This window comes from Sphaerodactylus townsendi, linkage group LG06, assembly GCF_021028975.2.
Source record: "Sphaerodactylus townsendi isolate TG3544 linkage group LG06, MPM_Stown_v2.3, whole genome shotgun sequence".
Lineage (NCBI taxonomy): Eukaryota > Metazoa > Chordata > Lepidosauria > Squamata > Sphaerodactylidae > Sphaerodactylus > Sphaerodactylus townsendi.
This window is the reverse complement of record NC_059430.1, coordinates 21,582,306-21,603,314: the sequence shown is the minus strand read 5'-3', so window position 1 is coordinate 21,603,314 and position 21,009 is coordinate 21,582,306. Positions and strand designations below refer to the sequence as shown.

General features: G+C 47.4%; 1 protein-coding gene across 1 annotated transcript in view; it reads left to right on the top strand.

The window, feature by feature from the left end:
• Window positions 1-18,264, top strand: part of PTPRO (protein tyrosine phosphatase receptor type O) — a 194,712-nt gene extending 176,448 nt beyond the window's left edge. Inside the window, 4 exon segments of the mRNA XM_048501507.1 lie at window positions 390-544; window positions 4,062-4,197; window positions 12,903-13,023; window positions 14,464-18,264. Coding sequence (XP_048357464.1) covers window positions 390-544; window positions 4,062-4,197; window positions 12,903-13,007 — 396 coding nt within the window. The 3' untranslated portion in view covers window positions 13,008-13,023; window positions 14,464-18,264.
• The last annotated feature ends 2,745 nt before the right edge of the window (window positions 18,265-21,009 follow it).

Genomic DNA, 21,009 nt, shown 5'->3' with positions numbered 1-21,009 from the left:
CCTAGTTTTCTACAAAGTGTGTGAAGCCATAAAGTCAATATCAAGAAAAGAATGCACAGATGGCAGTGGTTACATATAGAAGGCTAGTTACATATATCTCAAAGCAGCATTGGTTTGTTATTTCAATGGTTTGCATAGGATTAGGAATGCACTTTAATCACCCAGATAGCATCCCCCCGACAGGGTACCTGAAAGGAAGAGAGGAGGAGCTGGGACCCCCTGAGAAAAGTTAGGCTGGAATAGGGCCTGCAGGTGAGAGCAGACCTGTTCCACTACATCCCCCATCATTATTCTTCACCGACTTTCAGTTGTAGTTATCCCTTTATTGGAGGCTGCTTGCTTAGAAATACCAGGACTAATGAGGAGGTTCTGTTTCTCCTTCCCCCCAGGCAGACGAAGTGCAGGATGTGATGCACTTTAACTACACAGCGTGGCCGGATCACGGCGTCCCTCCCACGAACGCAGCAGAAAGCATCTTGCAGTTTGTACAGATGGTCAGGCAGCAGGCGACGAAAAGCAGAGGCCCCATGACCATACACTGCAGGTACAGTAACTCCTTGAGCTTGTTAGACGTTCGAAGGCATAGAGGAGGCCGGGGGCAGGGAAAGAAGCAATGGCAGACTTTGTGTGCCAGAGAAACAGGAACCGGTTCGCTTCGGGAACGACAAAGACTAGACCTGTTCACCTCTGAAATCGCTTTACCCAACATCCTGCTGTTCAGCTGACATCTCATCTTTCCAATGCTCCGTCCACAGTCAGTTCTACAACAGGGTGAGGTGAGATGGTGGCCTCAGTCCCCGTTGCCACCTTACCCTTGTTGCCTTCACAGTTGCCACCCCCCACCCCACCCTCCAGGTGGAAAGCCTAACGCCCCTTCCTTCTTTGGTATCCAGGGATCGCCTTGGTGGAGAGACTCTGGTGAATGTACTAAATGTGATTGCATTTCATGGTCTCATATCCAAATAACAACTAAATGTATGTTGAGGGACATTCCCCAAATTAATCTGGGATCGCCAGCCCTGACAAGCGAGTATTGACGTTCACGGTAATGTATGAACTGATTGTGGGCCCACTTTCAGTACAGTATGTGCCCATCTGTTCTTTCCACCATAATCTGTCTGATAACATGTTTTTGGCCCTGGACCTTATAGTCAATGCCAGCTTCCTGGTGCTCCCAAGAGCAACAGGAAGGGTATACAGGTTCCAACTCTGGGTAGAGACCAGGAGCCCACTGCAAATGCCAGCAACACTTTGGGTACAGACGAACAGGCGCTGGTTATTTTGGGGCTCATTAAGGATGCTTCAGGAAAGCTCTTTCTTTGCCCCCCCCCCCTTTAAATTATAAACAAGCAAATGTTTGTGGGGCTGCCCAGATCCCTAGCGTAGGAGCTGGGCGGGAATCAAAAATGTTATTTCCACCATCCCTGCTTGCGAGTTGCCTTTAGGATTATCTGTTTATGTCACAACAGCGTCTAGGCTCGATCTCGCCCAAGCTAAGCACTTTTCTTTGAAATCCCGTTGATTTCAGATATTTAAGGACATGCTGAGCTCTTCCATTGAAGTAAACGGGACATAAAGGGGGTTTACCTTGGCTAGGTTACACAGGTAATAGGGCTATATCAAGAGATCTTCAACCTTTTTCAACCTGTGAGCGCCTTTGGAATCCTGACACTAGGTGGTGATCGCCACCACAAAATGGCTGCCAGCCACAAGATGTCAGAGAGCGAGGTCATAAGTAATTCTAATAATAATTGCTCAAGCATTTCAGGCAGAAGCTCTGTTTAATAGGATGTTTTTTGAAATGCACTTTTAGTTCAAATGAATATTGTGAGCTCAGATCCTCATGAAGAAGAATTTGGATTTATATCCCCCCTTTCTCTCCTGTAGGAGACTCAAAGGGGCTTACAATCTCCTTGCCCTTTCCCCCTCACAACAAACACCCTGTGAGGTAGGTGGGGTTGAGAGAGCTCCGAGAAGCTGTGACTAGCCCAAGGTCACCCAGCTGGCGTGTGTGGGAGTGCACAGGCTAATCTGAATTCCCCAGATAAGCCTCTACAGCTCAGGCGGCAGAGCTGGGAATCAAACCCAGTTCCTCCAGATTAGATACATGAGCTCTTAACCTCCTACGCCACTGCTGCTCCTTGACCAGTCGGTACAACAGCAAAAGATGAAGACCACAGGGTTCTTTGCCTGGAAGGCCTTTATTTTCACTTCAAACCGTTCCAGTCCTCTCCTCCACTCTCCACATCTCTTCTGTGCTTCTCCCTCAGCCCTCCTTTTATCCCTCTCAAAAGGGATATCCCACCCCCGGATATTCCTGCTCCAGGCTATTAATGGCTGGTGGGTTGTCTGTCAAGTCCTGCCAGCTTGGGATTGGCCCCTCAGTGTTCTTGGTCCTCCCACCCCCATTACAGTCTGGTCTGGGCTGTGTTGGCCCTGCCTTGTTCTGGGGAACGACTGAGGCCTGCTGATTGCAGCCTGGTTGGTCCTGCCCTGCTCTGTGGAAGTGCTGAGGCTGGCTCCTGCTGCCCAGGTCTTCCTGCCAGCCAGTGGTGGAGCTACAAGGGGACAGGGGGTGCACGCCTGGGTTTAAGAAAATCACCCCAGGCCCCTCCCCCTTTCCCCGTGGCGCCCCTTCCCACACTTACCTTAGTTCCTTTTCCTTGAACTTTTTCAGGCTGCAAAAGGCCTGTTCGTTGTAAAAACGGCCTGAGGAACTACAGTTCCCAGGAGACCTTGGGGCTTACAAGGTCTCCTGGGAAGTATAGTTCCCATCAGGCTGTTTTTACTGGGAACAGGCCTTTTGCAGCCTGAAAAAGTTCAAGGAAAAGGAAAGGAACTAAGGTAAGTGTGGGAAGGGGGAGGCGCCATGGGGGGGGGGGCGCTGCGGGGGGGCATGGGGCGGCGGAAAATATAGAATGCGCACTGGGCGCAGTTTGGTCCAGCTTCGCCTCTTCTGCCAGCTCCCTGCAGTTTCTTCTGGCTTCCACAAAGTGCCTTTGTCAGCTGGTAAATCCAGAGGCGGGGTTGCCAGTTGTTGGGGGTCCTGCTGTGCCCTGAGTGGTGTCCATGAAAGGGAAAGGTACGAAGAGGGCTGCTGGGTGCTGGATGGCAGCCCCATCCCCGGACAAACATATACTTTAAAAATACCTGCTTGCCTACCCCTTCAAGTCACACGGGGAAAATGTTTGTTCTGTGGGTGCAGCTGCAGATGAAGGAACTTTTTTAAAAAATCTGCACAGCCAGACTGATCACCAGCAGCCAAACAGAAGCCCCTACCTGGCCCAAGGTAGGGGAGGTGCAAAAATTGGGCCACTTTGCCAGAAATCTTTACCCCACAAAACTGGATCCAAGCCAGAAGTGCTAACCAGGATTGGGTAGGTTTGCCTGCCAGTTTGCACTCAGTAAGGAGCTACATGCCAGGATGATACAAACGTCTGTGCCCTGTTTCCCCGAAAACAAGACATCCCCTGAAAATAAGACGTAGTAGAGGTTTTGCTGAAGTGCTAAATATAAAGCATCCCCCGAAAGTGAGACGTAGCAAAGTTTTTGTTTGGAAGCATGCCCGTCGAACAGAACACAAGAGCATGCAGCTGTGGAGCGGAAAAATAATACATCCCCTGAAAATAAAAGCAAAAATTAATATAAGACACTGTCTTATTTTCGGGGAAACACGGTATGTTCATCATACTTACACTTTACAGTCTGGAGATGTAAAAGAGGCCTTAGGTGGACCCCTACAAAGGGTGCAGTCCTAGGCAGGTCTACTCAGAGGTAAGCCCTATGTTATTCATTGGGGCTTACTCCCAGGAAAGTGCCTTTAAGATTGAAGCCCAAGTGTTCCATGTCAAGCTTGCACCACCTTAAACGTTGGTGTATTTAAAATTCATAAAGTTCCACACAACTTAGACTCCATGAGTCAGACAAATATTTGCAAAGCGAGTAATAGATTCGCACAGAATGAAAATGGATAGTAATCAAGTGTATTCTCTGTTCTTTCCATATCCTGTCCCCTAAGCAACAGTGACATATAACGGTGTGTGTGCATTTGTGTCTTGCAGTGCCGGCGTGGGACGGACAGGGACTTTTATAGCACTGGATCGGCTCCTACAGCACATTCGGGATCACGAGTTTGTAGATATATTGGGACTGGTGGCCGACATGCGGTCTTATAGGATGTCCATGGTACAAACAGAGGTAGGACTTTCCATTGTTTCAAAACAAGACTGACATGTGTGAAAGGAAAGAGCCTGAACCATAAGAGACTGTAGATAACCCAAGCTCGATAGCACAGTCACAACACTGCATGAGCGAGTGGCTCATTGCAGTCATGAGAAGAATTTGGATTTATACGCCCCCCCCTTTCTCTCCTGTAAGGAGACTCAAAGGGACTTACAGACTCCTTTCCCTTCCTCTCCCCACAACAGACACCATGTGAGGTAGGTGGGGCTGAGAGAGTTCTGAGAGAACTGTGACTGGCCCAAGGTCACCTAGCAGAAATGCAGGAGTGTGGAAACAAATCCAGTTCACCAGATAAGACTCCATCACTCATGTGGGGAAGTGGGGAATCAAAGAGTCCACCTGCTCTTAACCACTACATCATGCTGGCATTCTTTTCATGCAGCTGACATCAGCTCCCTTACCGGACTTTTAATTAGGGATACTTTGAATTTCACTATGAATGTGTTCGATCGTTGAACTATCTGCGTGTTGCTCAGACATCACCCAATGTGTTGGGTTTGTGCTGATGTGCCCAACAGATTTGCATCTGGTTTTTGTGGACCTGCGCATGCGCAAAGATGATGCCAGTGCAAACACATTGTCCACTGTATTGTCGAAGGCTTTCACAGCCAGAGTCACTGGGGTGCTGTGTGGTTTCCGGGCTGTATGGCCGTGTTCTAGCAGCATTCTCTCCTGATGTTTAGCCTGCATCTGTGGCTGGCATCTTCTCAGATCCTCTGAAGATGCCAGCCACAGATGCAGGCAAAACGTCAGGAGAGAATGCTGCTAGAACACGGCCATACAGCCCGGAAACCACACAGCACCCCAGATTGTCCACTATTGGTGATGGGGACACTGTTTGTCCCATTGGGGGTCTCACTGATAAGGTATACTCAAATTTCCCAGATGGAGATGAAGTTCCCATCATAGGATTCACAGTACATTCTATTGAGCAACCCTGGGGAGGATCCAGTATATAAACACTGTATAGTCAAGCTCTTAAGTTATGTGTGAATTTCAGGAGAAAATGCTATAGTTGAGCAACAGTAACAGGCCTTCGGTAGCAGCATCGCCACCTGGTGGTCGTGTGCCACTGTAGCCAATGAACTTGGAAAGAGTGCCTAGAAAAGGAAATAAAACACGTCATTCGTGAGAATTAAGCAAAAACTTAAACATATGATGTAATACTCACCACGGTTTTCCAGGAACCATTCCCCTTCAACTCTGGTGTCTGAGCTTTCCCCAAGCATTGGCCACATGTAAAAGATTGAGCCAACTTCATGAGGACTACCGTGTTTCCCCGAAAATAAGACAGTGTCTTATATTAATTTTTGCTCCCAAAGATGCGCTATGTCTTATTTTCAGGGGATGTCTTATTTTTCTGTGTTCTGTTCATCAGGCATGCATCCAAACAGAAACTTTGCTATGTCTTACTTTTGGGGGATGCCTTATATTTCGCGCTTTAGCAAAACCTCTACTACGTCTTATTTTCTGGGGATGTCTTATATTTGGGGAAACAGGATAGCAACTCATCTTTAAAAAGATGACACATTGTGAAGAGTGTAAATTCCTATAGTAATGCATTGAGGCATTGTGAGCAAACCTGGGGATTATCGTTGGACAGCTTTGTGTCTTATGGACTGCTAGCTTTCTCCCTGTAGGGAGTCCTTTTTAAAAAAAAATGGCTCAGCAGAACACATGTTTGTCATGCAGAAGGTCCAGGTTCAATTCCCAGCACCTCCACTTAAAAGGGTCAGGTAGGAGGAGATGTGAACTATCTTTGCCTGACACCCCGGAGAGCTGCTTCCAGTCTGGGATGACGTCACTGATCCTTGATGGGGCAAGAGTCTGACTCAGCACAAGCAGATTCATGTGTGTAAATGGAGGAGGAGGAGGAGGAGTTTGGGATTTATACCCCACCTCTCTCTCCTGTAAGGAGACCCAAGGTGGCTTACAAGATCCTTTCCGTTCCTCTCCCCACAACAGACACCTTACGAGGCAGGTGGGGCTGAGAGAGTTCCGAAGAACTGTGACTAGCCCAAGGTCACCCAGCAAGAATGTAGGAGTGCGGAAACACAGCTGGTGAACCAGATAAGCCTCCGCCACTCAGGTGGAGGAGTGGGGAATCAAACCCAGTTCTCCAGATTAGACTCCACCTGCTCTTAATCACTACATCACACTGGCTTGCAAAGGAGCTTGCAAAGGGTAATACAGGCAATTTCCTTTCCCATCTGGAGTCGGTGCAGTTCCGTCTGGACATTCTTTTCCATACATCACCTAACAAAAGAGAGGTAAGAGCAACAGCTCTCTCGCCCTCTCTTTTTCTTTGCCCTGGTCCACACATGCAGCAGATGAGGTGGCGAATTGAGTCCCAGACTGCACCACTTTAGACGGGAGGTGGGAATCACAGATGATCCTCCGTTTGAAAGAACACCCTTCAAGTAGAAAGCTAGACGTCACTAAGTGAGTCTAGCTCAAACATCTCCATTACAGGCTAGTCTTCTATGGTGCATTAATTTCTTTAAAATTTCAGGCTGCACTGTTCAAACCTACCTCTGCTATCTGTAGTAGGAAGTGATACGTTCTAGCCACAACTTCATTGACGTATCTATTGTGCGGCCCAGCTATGGTTGTTCTCTGCTGCATTTTCGTTGGTATCAACCAGAGGTTGCTACCGGATACAAGGCTGTTTCCTTTTTTTGTTTATCTCTTTGGATATTTTGGCAGGAAATTCGGTATGTCTTGAAAGCGCCCCCACCCCAAATCCATCCTGACAGGGCCTGCCAGCTCGGGTGCTGGTTCCAAGGCCCCGCTGTTTGCCAGCTGGCTGGTGCCCCTGCTACCTTGGCAAGGCTTGCTACATCCTCTCTGTCATGCACAAGTGCAGAAGACAGCAGTGTTTTGTAACCTGCCAGCAAACTGAATCAGGATTATAGGGCACCCCAAGTGCACGCCAGCAGTTAACGCTCAGGAACAGGATATGATGCACCGGTTGGCAAGGTTAGAAGGAGAAGGAGAATTTGGATTTATATTCCCCCCCCCTTCTCTCCTGAAAGGGGTTTACAAACTCCTTTCCCTTCCTCTCCCCACAACAGGCACCTTGTGAGGAAGGTGGGGCTGAGAGAGTTCTGAAAGCCCAGCGGGAATGCAGGAGTGGGGAAACAAATCTGGTTGACAAGATAAGAATCCACCACTCAGGTGGAGGAGTGGGGAATCAAACCTGGCTCTCCAGATTAGAGTCTACCTGTTCTTAATGATCGTGCCAGGCTGGCTCTCTTCCAACCACGCTGGTTAGAAAGTCCAGGGGAAGCAAGCAGGCAGTGATGGGAGGCAAATTCACCGTTTTTCATCCTCGGAATCGCAACGGTTTTGGCAGGGCAACCAGAGAGTTTACAAGAAAGCCCAAATTCTCATCTCCACATACCTCAAGCGTTCTGATTAAAATCATCATCATAAGTACATTTGCATGGAATGCATTGGACATAACCCAGCGTTGTAGGTTCTTTTGAACATAAGAACATAAGAACAAGCCAGCTGGATCAGACCAGAGTCCATCTAGTCCAGCTCTCTGCTACTCGCAGTGGCCCATCAGGTGCCTTTGGGAGCTCACATGCAGGATGTGAAAGCAATGGCTTTCTGCGGCTGTTGCTCCCGATCACCTGGTCTGTTAAGGCATTTGCAATCTCAGATCAAAGAGGATCAAGATTGGTAGCCATAGATTGACTTCTCCTCCATAAATCTGTCCAAGCCCCTTTTAAAACTCTCCAGGTTAGTGGCCATCACCACCTCCTGTGGCAGCATATTCCAAACGCCAATCACACGTTGTGTGAAGAAGTGTTTCCTTTTATTAGTCCTAATTCTTCCCCCCAGCATTTTCAATGAATGCCCCCTGGTTCTAGTATTGTGAGAAAGAGAGAACAATTTCTCTCTGTCAACATTTTCTACCCCATGCATAATTTTATAGACTTCAATCATATCCCCCCTCAGACGTCTCCTCTCCAAACTAAAGAGTCCAAAATGCTGCAGCCTCTCCTCACAAGGAAGGTTTTGGAGGATTTTGTTTAGGTAACAGTACATCAGTAATAAAGTTGGTGACACAGTTCAATTGAGAGTTCATATTTTTGGGTTCTTTATAAACGGTTTCCACAGTCCTTTCAATGAGATTACAAAGTTTACGGGTGTTGGTTGTTTCTGGTTTTAACTGTGAAGAGTTGTGGTTGTGCTCTAAGCTAAAAGGAGGCCGCTTTTCCAAGTACTTGTCAGCCACCCCCTTCAGGAGCACAGGTGGAGGTTGTTCAGTAGGTTTTCTCTTGCTAATTGGAGTAGCAAAGACACAGTAGGAGGTCTCCTCCAAATCTCCACCGTCCTGCTCCTCCAATGGGGAAAACCGATTCTCAACAGGTAGTGAAAACATTTGTGACTGGCTTTTCTGTTTACTTATAGCAGTGGTTCTCAACCTTCCTAATGCCGTCAACCCTTTAATACAGTTCCTCATGTTGTGGTGACCCCCAACCCTAACATTGATCCATTTTACAGATGGAGAACACTGATGCAGAGAGTCTGAGGCGACCCCTGTGAAAGGGTCGTTCGACCCCCAAAGGGGTCCTGACCCACAGGTTGAGAACCACTGTCCTAGCAGAAGTCTAATTGGGGGAAGGGGGTCTGTGCATGCTACAGAACGAACCATCTCTTCCAATAGTGCCTCGCTCATCTCCTGTCACTTCCCCCTCTCTGCCTGCCACCCAGGCACCTGCCCTCCTCACTCCCCTAGTTCCGTACCTGCCCCTGAGAAATCAAAGGGGACTCAGAGGTGATCTCCTATATCAGTGGTTCTCAACCTTCCTAATGCTGTGACCCTTTAACATATTTCCTCATGTTGTGGTGACCCCCAACCCTAACATTTATCCATTTTACAGATGGAGAACACCGATGCAGAGAGTCTTAGGCAACCCCTGTGAAAGGGTCGTTCGACCCCCAAAGGGGTCCCGACCCCCAGGTTGAGAACCGGTGACTTATAGGATGTTTACAAGTGAAATAGTCTCTTATTTTAAGTTGCTTGCAATTAGGAGGTCGGCTTGCCTTCTCCTCCATGTCACGCCGACGTTTACTTCGAATCATCACTATTCTGATTATCAATTTTATCCAGCCCTCAGTTCACTTTGAGGAGGAGTTCTTCGGAGGCAATTGTTCTTTTGTTAGGTCTCGGCAGCCTTGAGAAGTGAAATTATCTGCTGCAGCACATAAATTAGAAGTTCAGAGCTCTGTTTCCCATTTGCAGTCAGTACTATCCAAACGAGTGAGACAGCTAAAATTTATATTTAAATCAGCATGTCTCCAGAGAGATTCAAAGGTAGGTGTCTTTAGTGCAACTTCGTGCAGTTTAAGATATTTAAAAGCAATTAAAAGACAGCTTCCGAGGAGTATTTTGACAAACCTGCAGCTCTATCGCCCCACCCTGGCTCCTGTCTTTATTATGAGCCACTAGATGTCAGTGTCATGTAAGAAGCAGCATTTCCCTGACTCGCCGCAAAAGTTTCTGCGGAACAGAGGAGGCGCTGCTGGGCTCCACGTTAATTTCTCAAGAACTGAGAAATGACTTGGTCCCATCAAGCACACAGCTCTTAAACCCCAATGCAATTCTGGGTTGTATCAATAGGAGTATAGTGTCAAGATCGAGGGATGTAATTGTACCTCTCTATTCTGCATTTGGTTAGACCTCACCTGGAATATTGTGTACAGTTCTGGGCACCCACAGTTCTGGAGGGATATTGACCGGCTGGAGCAGGTCCAGAGGAGGGCAACCAAAATGGTAAAGGGTCTGGAGTCCATGCCCTACGAAGAGAGGCTTAGGGAGCTGGGGATGTTTAGTCTGGAGAACCGTAGGTTAAGGGGTGACATGACAACCATGTTTAAATATTTGAAGGGATGTCATGTTGAAGAGGGAGCAAGCTTGTTTTCTGCTGCCTCAGAGACTAAGGCCCCTTCCGCACATGCAAAATAATGTGTTTTCAAACCACTTTCACAACTGTTTGCAAGTGGATTTTGCTATTCCACACAGCTTCAAAGAGCACTGGAAGCAGTTTGGAAGTGCATTATTCTGCATGTGTGGAATGAGCTTAAGACACGGAGTAATGGATTCAAGATGAAGGAAAAGAGATTCCACCTAAACATTAGGAATAACTTCCTGACCGTCAGGGCTGTTGGACAGTGGAATTCACTGCCTCGGAGAGTGGTGGAGTCTCCTTCTTTGGAGGTTTTTAAACAAAGGCTGGATCAGCATATGTCGGGAGTGCTTTGATTGTGTATTCCTGCATTGCAGGGGGTTGGACTTGATGGCCCTTGTGGTCTCTTCCAACTCTATGATTCTATTATTCCTCTCCCCACAACAGACACCTTGTGAGGTAGGTGGGGCTGAGAGAGTTCCAAAGAACTGGGACTAGCCCAAGGTCACCCAGCAGGAATGTCAGAGTGCAGAAACACATCTGGTTCACCAGATAAGCCTCTGCCATTCAGCTGGAAGAGTGGGGAATCAAACCCAGTTCTCCAGATTAGAATCTACCTGCTCTTAACCACTACGCCACACGGGCTCCAATGTTACAAATAGGGAGGGAAAGTGTGGCCAGCCGGGGTGTGCAGGAGAGCCAAGATCTGAATTTGGGTGCTGCCAAGCTGACATAATTGATTTGTCGTATTTTTGTCTCCCATCTAAGTCAAGATAATTTGTTGCCGGTTGCAGACATCAATGAAAGCATAATTGCAGCAAGGCTGCCGCCCAGATGCAATGAAGAGATGTCTGGGTGTATCTTCTCTGTCCTCTGTCTTTGTTGATGAATCTGGGTAGTTGGTAGGAGTGGAGTTCAGTTGAAGCTGGTCAGAAACACATTCTCTTGCCAAGACTGCTAGAGGCATGCTTGGCTGCTGCCTCTTCTCCGTCTGCCCTCGACAAACAGCATTTAGTAGCAGAGTAAAATGGGACTGGGGATAGAGTTGGACCAGGCTGGATAGAAAGGTGTCTGGCTACTGCCTCTTCGCTCTCTGACTTGCTGGTGGCCATTGGCAGCTAAGAATGTTGAGCCATTGGCCTCAACAAACAGCACTGAATGTCAGAGTTAAATAGGATCGGGGCTAGAGTTGGACCAGGGCTGATGGAAGGATGCTTGGTTGCTGCCTTTTCTCCCTCTGGTCTGCCAATGGCAGTCGCTCGCTGGAAGGAGGGACACTCTCAGCTGGAGCTGGATACAGACATATTTTATTGATGAATACAATTTTATTGATAAATTCCTGGCTGCTTCCTCTTCCTCTTTGGCACTCAATTCTTAGCTGCTTAGATTCACCAGCTTCAGTGGGGTAAAATGCCGTAAAGTCCAACATCCAAAGCAGCCATTTTCTCCAGGTGAACTGATCTCGGTTGCTTGGAGATCGGTTGTAATAACAGGAGATTTCCAGCCACCACGTATTAAAGACCAGCTACATGTCAACAGTAGAAGCCTAGAGGGTGTGGGGCACCCACTTTGCATACACAAGACTTCTTTTGGGCTTGTTGTGTCTCTCTGTTGCCCCATATGATGGGGGAGATGGAGGAACTGAGGACGCTTTACTGAGCCAGAGGACTGGAAAGGCAGTGCTGGTCAGTGCATTTCCAGGATATAGTCTGTGGTTTGGAACTAGACTAAGTTTTCCGCTCTCGTAACACACTTCTGTCAGAGGGACAAAACATTCCCCCAACCCTGTCTCTGTGCCCTGCAGCTTATTGATTCCTGGAGAATAGGGGACCCTCAGGAAGAGCATGAGAGTCCAGTCAAAGGTCTACAGCAGGAAAGAGGGGATGAAAAGAAATTACCCAGTCCTTCCAGCTAGCGGAAAATTTAGTCTGGATCCAAACCTGTGTTATTTCACAAGCAAAACCAAATATTTACTTCCATCATTCATTACTATGCATCTTAGCATGTGAGTAACCATGAAGAAAGTATAATCAATTAGTGAGGGCATCTGCACAGTAGTAGCCTGATCTTTTGATCCATTTGATTGCTTACTGCCTGGTGAGATCCTGTGTCTGGGTGGTGTTCATTAGTCACTGTCTTGAGTCTACTGTTTTCTAGTGTTTTCCAGTACTGATAGCCAAATTTTGTTCATTTTCATGGTTTCTTCCTTTCTGCTGAAATTGGAAAAATCAGCAATAGCAGAACACGTGATAAACCAAGCTGGGCACAGAATGTTATTTGAAAACACAGAAATTCTAAACCACTCTGACAACCACTACGTCAGACTACACAGAGAAGCCATTGAAATCCACAAGCACAAGGAAGGAAGAAGCCATGAAAATGAACAAAATTTGGCGACCAGTACTGAAAAACACTAGAAAACACTAGAATCAAGACAGTGACTAATGAACACCACCCAGACATAGGATCTCTTCAGGCAGTAAGGCTCAAAACTTGAGTGTCAACCTTGAGGAAAGATGGGATTCTGATTTAACAAATGAATTCCTTTGGGAAGGGATTTCTATTTTAAGTTAAGGCCAAGAATGCCTTTTTGACTTCAATAGCACAAGAGAAACTGATCCAAAACTAGGAAAAAGGATTCAGCTCTTAACATTATTGGTAGCTGAGGTGAACACCAGCATATTTGGATGAGTGGCCTTCTAACCACTGTATATACTACCCTTTCTTCTCTTTCTCTAGGAGCAATACATTTTCATTCACCAGTGCGTGCAATTAATGTGGCTCAAGAAGAAACAGCAGTTCTGCATCAGTGACGTTATATACGAGAATGTCAGCAAGTCATAATTCCAAGTCACAGGCTGTAAGTTTGGGAGCGCTTCCTTGGCAGCTAACTTTGCTGATGCTCACACAGTAGGCGCTGGAGCCATAAATATGAATGCTGAGGTTTCCCTTTATTGCAGCGTGCCGATAGCCATGCTAACAGTCTATAGATCACGCTAGCATACCAAAGCAGAATGGCGAACGCTTGCGCACACAGATCAGGGCCCTGGGTCTGCCAAGACTGCATGCTCAGACTCCGGTTAGAGCCATTTGCAGGTCTCGAGAAGACACTTGGCTGACCTTCTCCACTTCTCCCTCCCCATCATTTTGTTTCCAGCTGTTCATTTTCTAACTGTGGCTCTTAGATTGCATGAGTGTGTGGTTAAAGCTGGGCTGAATCATTTAATTTTGAGGCCAAAACCAGCGCTCAATGAATTTGGCAGAACCCACTCTTTCACGCAGCCGGGGGAAAAACATAGTTAAGGTGACCATTCGGCACTTAATAATTCTTCTCTTCTCAGAATAATTGGAAACTGCTATGGGTGCCAGGATCTCGTTATGTACCCAACGATGATACTGGCGTGCTCAGGGATGTAGATGTCTCTTGCGCTTTCCACAGCAAGAATCAGACCTTGCTGTTAACACTAATGTTTAACATAGGAGCCAAATGTATGAGTGGTCAGCTGGGAAGTCCTCCCCGCCCTCGAATCTGAACCCTATTTGAATTTGAGGACCTGCAAAGTGAAAGGACATTTAATTCTTGAGGGAATTAGACTGAATGATGGTCCTTCCTTTCCCCAAGAAGGAGTCGCTTTGTTTGTTTAATAGTTATCTTAACCTGCTGTCAGGGTCTCAGAATGGTCTTTATACTTTGGTGCTTGGAAGCAGGAAGCCTTTCGGACATCCATGCTAACCATTGAAATGCTGATTATTAAGTCACTAAACTTTTTTTGTCAGTGAACCTTCCTTTTAACAACAACTGGTTGATGGTTAATTGTTAAAACAAAGAATGTCCTGACACACTGCATCTGTGCATGGTTTGCTAGTTGCACAGTGGCAGATAGGAAGGCGCTCCATAGGGTGACTACTACTGCCCAGAGAATTATTGGATGCCCTCTCCCCTCTTTGGAAGAACGCTATAATTCCCGCTGCATAAATAAAGTTCAGAATATTCTAAAGACCCGTCTCACCCTGCATACTCTTTTTTTTTTGAAATATTACTCTCTGGCAGACGATATAGGATCATAAAAACAAGGACAACGAGGCTCATAGACAGCTTCTATTCTAGAGCTGAGGCTATGCTGAACTCCATGGTGTCGCGTTGACGTGGCTGTGGCTATGTAGGGATGATTGGAAGGGGGAGTGTGGAAGATGGGGTGTGAGGACGGCAGAAATGTGCATCGGGGGATGTTTGTATTTTCGTTGTGCATGCACAATGACATTAAAGTTTATCTATCTTCCCTCCCCTTTTCCCCTACAGGTTAGAAAACGATGAAAGACACCCATCTTCCCCAGCTTCAAATCATTATTCTCTCTGAGTTTCTCCCGCCCCCTCCCCAACCTGTTCACTGATTTCTGGTACATGGACAAATTAAAGCTTTTTTTTTTCATTGAGAAGCTCTGGGGAGATGTAGCCTTAAGGAACCTTCAGTGTCTTTTTTGGACAATCCATTTGCTGGACTTTTGTTTTTGTTTTTTAAGATCAATTATACTGGACCAAATTCAACTCAGTGACGTTACAAGGAACAAAGTGATCGTGTGCAGAAATACAGATAGCTGTTTGTTCTCCCCTCTCTCCCCCCCCCTCCACCCCCCAGTTCTTTTTCATTTTCATAATGTGCAGATTTGGGCTTAAAGGTTTGTGGATAGTGCAATATTCGAGGTTGAATTTGAATTAAGATGACTTTTCTCCATATCCCGCTACCTTCTGGCGAGGGCTGCAGAGAGGCAGGGCACGGGCGAGGTCGCAGTGGGTACCTCATTCACATGCAGCATGGCCCGAGGAGGACCTCGCAGAAAGAGGACATTTGGGCACACTGACTTTGTTGTCTGTACGTTGGAAAGGGAGCAGACGGGGCACTGCAGCGGAGCGTGCTGACGAGACTCTTCCTTCACCCAACTCTAAGTGGCTCAGAGCAAGAAGACTTGGGCTCAGACTGAACCATCAGATCCAACGTTGACTGGTGACAAATCTTCATGGAGCATTGGGGAGCTCAGGAAGCCGGAGGAGAAATGTCCATTTGCCTGGTCAACCAGCCTGTGTGGAAGAAAAATAATCTTGCGCAGCTGAATTTTTGGTGGAACTATCAAGACGCCACGGGCCAACCGAAGACCTCTTTGAGGATGAGCCTGCTCCAAGCTCCGCTGCTGTATCATTAAGTTATCCAAACCAGTCTTTGGTGTCTATGTGTGCCCACCCTCCCCCACATCTCTTTGCTTCGTTTTGTTCCTTTCTGTGGATTTATCCTGTGTTATGGGATGCTTATGGATATTGTGGGGAAAGAGATAACAGGTACAACTGGAACGTGTTGATGGGTTGGGAATTGGAAGAGTAGATTGGAGGCTGTCTGTTGCAAGACAAAGGCCATTCCAGTGACTTGACCGCATCTCAAGGGCACCCATGAGCCAGTCTTCAATACTGCACAAATCCCTGCTTCCAGAGCATTAACAAACTCGACATCTTCTTTTCTTTGGTTTGGCACTGATTACACACACCATAGTGCAGGAGCTGATGTTAGTAGCAGGGGTGTGGGGGACGTTTTGCTTCCTGTAATTTTGACTTCCGGGTGGCTGGAAGCTTCCGAAGGAAATGGTATGCCACCTACAGGAAGTTAAGGGGAGCACATCCAGGGGAGAAGGAAAAAGGCAAAAAATAAGGATATTGACATTTCTACCTTGACCAAAGACGTTTGTGCCGAGTGTACCAAACAGGCCTGGTGGGGGGAAACAAGACCTCCCTGAGTGGTCAGACTACAATGCATTTATTTATTAGAATCATAAAGAAGGGGGGAAGAAGCAGCAATGGTGACGAGGGCAAGGAAGTTCAGGCTTTTGAGGTTGAAGATGTAGTCGAGAGTTGCTGTTGCTGGCAATGTCTCGGCTGTTACCCAGGTGTGGATGAGACCGGGCAACAGTGCAAAACCCCACAAATATTCAGGGGCAGAGAGGTTGAGGCCTGGCTCTGAATTCTCCACTTGGTCACGGAGCTCACTGGGTAGCGTTGGGCAAGTCATCCCGCCTCGTCCCCTTTGGTCGGTTTGGCCAGATAAGTGTAGCTCACTGCAACAAGCTTTTTAGAGGTAGGTGAAGACAAAAAGATGAACAGGAAGTCACGAAGACGAATTGCTCGTTGAAGTTTGCTGTGAAAGCCCTTGTGGTAGGCATGCAGAAGAGTGAGTCTTGGGGTGGCGTCTGGTGGGGGGAAAGTTCCTCTCCAACTTTGCAGCCCTAAGGCCATCTCGGACATAATGCCAATGCAGGTGAGGCTGCCCCATGCCAGCTAGCAATCAAAACGTTGGCATGCAATCGTCACGGCAGTCTGCTGGCACTTGGGAACTGCATATAACCCAGCTCAATAGCCCTGCCCCTGCTGGTTCTCTGTGCAGCCACTGTGTCTTTGAGAAAGGTCCCTTTCCATATGGCCCAGCCTACCATGTCTATTTCACCTGCCCCTCCAAGAACAGCTAAGCTGGGATCGCAGGTGTTTGGGAACGTTCAGCATAAGGAGGTGGGTTCCAGTCGATAACAGGAAGCCCCATGCTTAAAAGCAGCCTAATGCATTTTTGCCACAATCTATGTGCCAAAGTCCATATTTACAATATCAGTGGCTCCTTTCCTCCTATTTTTCAGGGTACTGACAATTTATTTATTATGATTTCTTAAGTATTAAAAGTGTGGGGCTGTGCAAAATGAATGAAATAGGCTGAACTTCCCAGACCTACCCGCCCCCCCCATCCCGCTACCAAACTGAGCAAAGTGAAAGTTTGATGCACTGTCAAAGGCTGTCATGGCTGAAATCAGCTAGCCAACTAACTGTTGTGAGTTTTCTGGGCTGTGTGGCCGTGGTCTGGTCGTCTTTGCTCCTAATGTTTTGCATACACCAGCCATAGATGCAGCCGAAACATTAGGAGCAAACACAGCCTGAAAAACAGAGTCTGGAAAACCCACAACTGCCAAAGTGAAAGTTGTTTGGGATGTTCTAAACATCAAAAATAGCTCAAAATTGGGATTTTGTTGACCTCCTACTGACATTATTGGGATTACAGTGGGTTTAACTCCTTCCTGTAACCCTCTGTTGAGGTCTGTGCACTGCCTGCCCAATTTGTATCCCACTTACCTGGCCGCAGGCACAGCTGAGAAAGTTGGAATGCTGCTACAGCTGCAACCCAGGTGGTTTCCCTAGAACACCACCTGTCCTTGGGGTCTCTGGCACCTGGAAGGGAGGCCTTCAGATAGCTGTCCCAGCTGCCACCACAGAAGCGATCTGAAGGTGGAAGGGTGGTGACCACATATGCATGGGAAGTGTGGTCTGGGGCCCAGTGCATGCCATGCATGCTTCAAGGAGAAACGCTTTTTGCAAAGTTGTGTGCAATGATACGAACTTCTTCGGACCAAGGAGTACACCTTTTTTGTTCCTCACTTCCATGACAAGTCTCTGCTGGCAAAACAAGCCGAGCCACCAGAGTCTAATTTGAAGTCCATCAATCACACCCTTTAATTGCTGGAATTCAGGATATGGAATCCATCTCTGAACTGTAGACAGATACACTTTTACCCGACATACAGCAGAGAACAGGGTTTAAATTTTTCGCGGAATGGGAATGATTTGCATCCTTCGCATATGCTCAGAGTTTGATGTCATATGTTGGATGGCTGAACCTCGATGCCGAAAACTGGTTCTAGGCAAAGTTTCGGTGAGCAGGGGTTCATGTTCTGTTGGTTCACTTAAGGCACCCGACTGGTACATTCAAACCAAATATCTTGTATTGTGCTAGAGACCAAACTTGTCAATCATCAGTGTAAACTGGCTCCGGCTGCTCAACAGACTCAACATCCCAGCTGGCCACAGAGACATCGGTGCATTGTTTTGCTTTACCGAGGGGCGGGGGGGACCATTGTGTTGATTTCATTCGGTTGGAACTGTTCTGAGTTTTGCAGCATTGTGTATAAAAGTATATCTGTGTTAGGCTTAGCTTATTTGAGGTTGTAGAGTATAGAATCTGAGCTTGGGGCTAGAGCTGTATGAACGTGGATGGCACAAATAACACGGATTTAAGCAAAATTGGCCTCTGGATGTTTTGTTTCTTTCGTCAAGAATCTGGGCCATTGATAAAGAGAAGGCCCAAAAAAGGACCTATCTACAATGGCCACTTTCTGAAATTCTCTCTCTTGGTCTCACTCAGTGTGACCAAGAGACAATGTTGGGGAAGGAGAGGAAGAGTTTGGATTTATACCTCCCTTTTTCTCCTGTAAGGAGTCTCAAAGGGGCTTACAATCTCCTTCCCTTCCTCTCCCCACAACAGGCACTTTATGAGGTAGGTGGGGCCGAGAGAGTTCTGAAAGAACTGTGACGAGCCCAAGGTCACTCAGCAGGCTTCCGATGGAAGAGCAGGGAAACAAACCCAGTTTACCAGATTCGAATCCACCGTTCACGGGAGCCACCTTGTAGCGGGGGGTGGGAGAAGGAGGAGAAGAATCATCGTAAAGGACATGGGGTGGAATAGAGTGACGGTAGGGTGCATTAAATTAGACTGGCGCTAAAGCTAGGACAAGCGAGAGGTAGGAACATAAGGGAAGGAGGGTGGGAGGAGGACCAAAGCACTCTCGAGAATCTGTTCTCTCCATAGGCAAAATTAGTTTTCATAAGCATATTGTCAGACTCCTCAGTGCAGCAAAGATACCTGCAATCATAAGTACTGTCCTGTTCCGCAAGTAGCACACGTACACACTCACTACATTCAGTCCCTGAGCCCTGCGGGGATAGGGTGGATACAATTTTGAAATATAAATAAATAAAAATAAATAAGGCTTTTTGTATGGAAAACTCTGGGATCAAGAAAAACAAAGGAAACTTTTTAAAAGATATGTTTGTCAAATAGTCTGAAAATGCTCAAATGTCTTATGGACTGTGTCCATCTTTTAAAAAAGAAACCTGACTTCTGTGCACGTGTGTGCCCTTTGCAAAGTGCAAGGCAGCAGTAGGAAAATGCACAGGGTGCTTGGAGTCTTCCACAAGTCCTTGAATGTTTAGACTTTGGGCACTTTTGCACGTGCAGAATAAAGCACTTTCAATCCACTTTCAGTGCACTTTGCAGCTGGATTTTACTGTGCAAAACAGCGACATTCATTTGCAAACAACCGTGAAAGTGGATTGAAAGTGCATTATTCTGCATGTGCGAAAGTGCCCGATTCGTGTTTGTGCTGTGTGAATGCAAAGATTGAGCCTGCTTAGGGCAGGCTCTCACGCATGCACGTAGCCCAGGGAAGTTCGGTTCTGAGCACTGTGTCCCTGCCAAATCATCGCCACGCATCAAATGCAAATGGGACAAAAAGGAGTCATCAGCAACTGGCCAAGTCCTTGCTTGTTGGCTCTGGGACCCCGGCACCAAGTCCCGCTTTCTGACTTGCCCCCAATGTTGGCCCTGATAGAGGGTTATAAGCTCTTAAGCCAAATTGCTTTCTGCAACCTTCCTTCCAGAATCTTCAGTCCATCTGCACTCACATACAGTGGGAAATCTCTGAGGGGAATACCCACCTTGCTGCCAACAAAACTCTAGTTAATGATTACTCCAGGCCTCCATGAATTAATTTCCTTGGCACCCTAATCTCACCACAACAGCATTTGAGGATTCCTTCCAGGAGCCAATTCAAACATGGACATTGTAAAAGGGGTAATGCATTGCCAGACCACCCACTTTGCATGCTCACGCTCCTAGGTTCAAACACCGGCATCTCCAACTGAAAGAGTAGGTAGCAGGGAAAGGTCTTTCTCTGCCCAAAGCCCTGGGCTGCACACAGTTCATGGATCAGCAATCAGCATAAGGCAGCTTCCTAAGTCATATATGGTACAGTCCTCCTCGGAATGCAGGGGAAGGATCACATCTGAACAATTCTCCATTTCAAAAACCCGTAAGGAGTTCTATCAGATAGACTGAAGGTCTGGGCTGCCCACCATTTTGTTTTCCTTAGAACAGTGGTGGCGAACCTTTGGCACTCCAGATGTTATGGACTACAACTCCCATCAGCCCCTGCCAGCATGGCCAATGGCGTTGTAGTCCATAACATCTGGAGTGCCAAAGGTTCGCCACCACGGCCTTAGTAGTTCTGGAAAAGCCACTGACAGAGGCACCGAACCTCCTTCCTGTCGTGACAGCGTACAGCTGCTGGTATTCAGAGGTATGCTGCCTCTGAAGGTTTCCACTTTGGCCATTATGCCTAATAACGACTGGTGAACTATCCTCCATGAATCTGCTGAATCCCCTTTGAATGCCACCCAGCGAGTCCTACAAAATAGGATGGAAACGTAGCACTTTAAGGAGGCCACTAGGCTAGATTCCTTCTGCAAAATATGCTAAAGCAGGGATGTCAAACATGGCTCACCAGGCCGGGTCAGGAGCGAGGGGGGGTTGCCTCAGCAGGCTCGAGGGCCTAATAAGCTCTCACAAGGCAGACATTCCCATCCTGCTGTCAGATTGCCAGTTCAGGTACCCCCCCCTCCCCCAGTGCTGTTCTGGGGCTAGCGAAGGCAGCCACCCTCACCCCCCACCCCCACACAGATCCGGCCTGACCAAGTCACATTTATGTCGTATCTGCCCCTCGTAACAAATGAGTTCTGAGTTCGACACCCCTGTGCTAGAGTGTCTTCAGTGAACAACGGGAAGAAAGGGGAGAGGCTGTGGAAGGGAGGGGCTATAGCTCAGTGGTAGAAGATCTGCTTGAGATGGAGAAGGTTCTAGGTCCGTGGTGGCGAACCTTTGGCACTCCAGATGTTATGGACTACAATTCCCAGCAGCCCCTTCCAGTATGG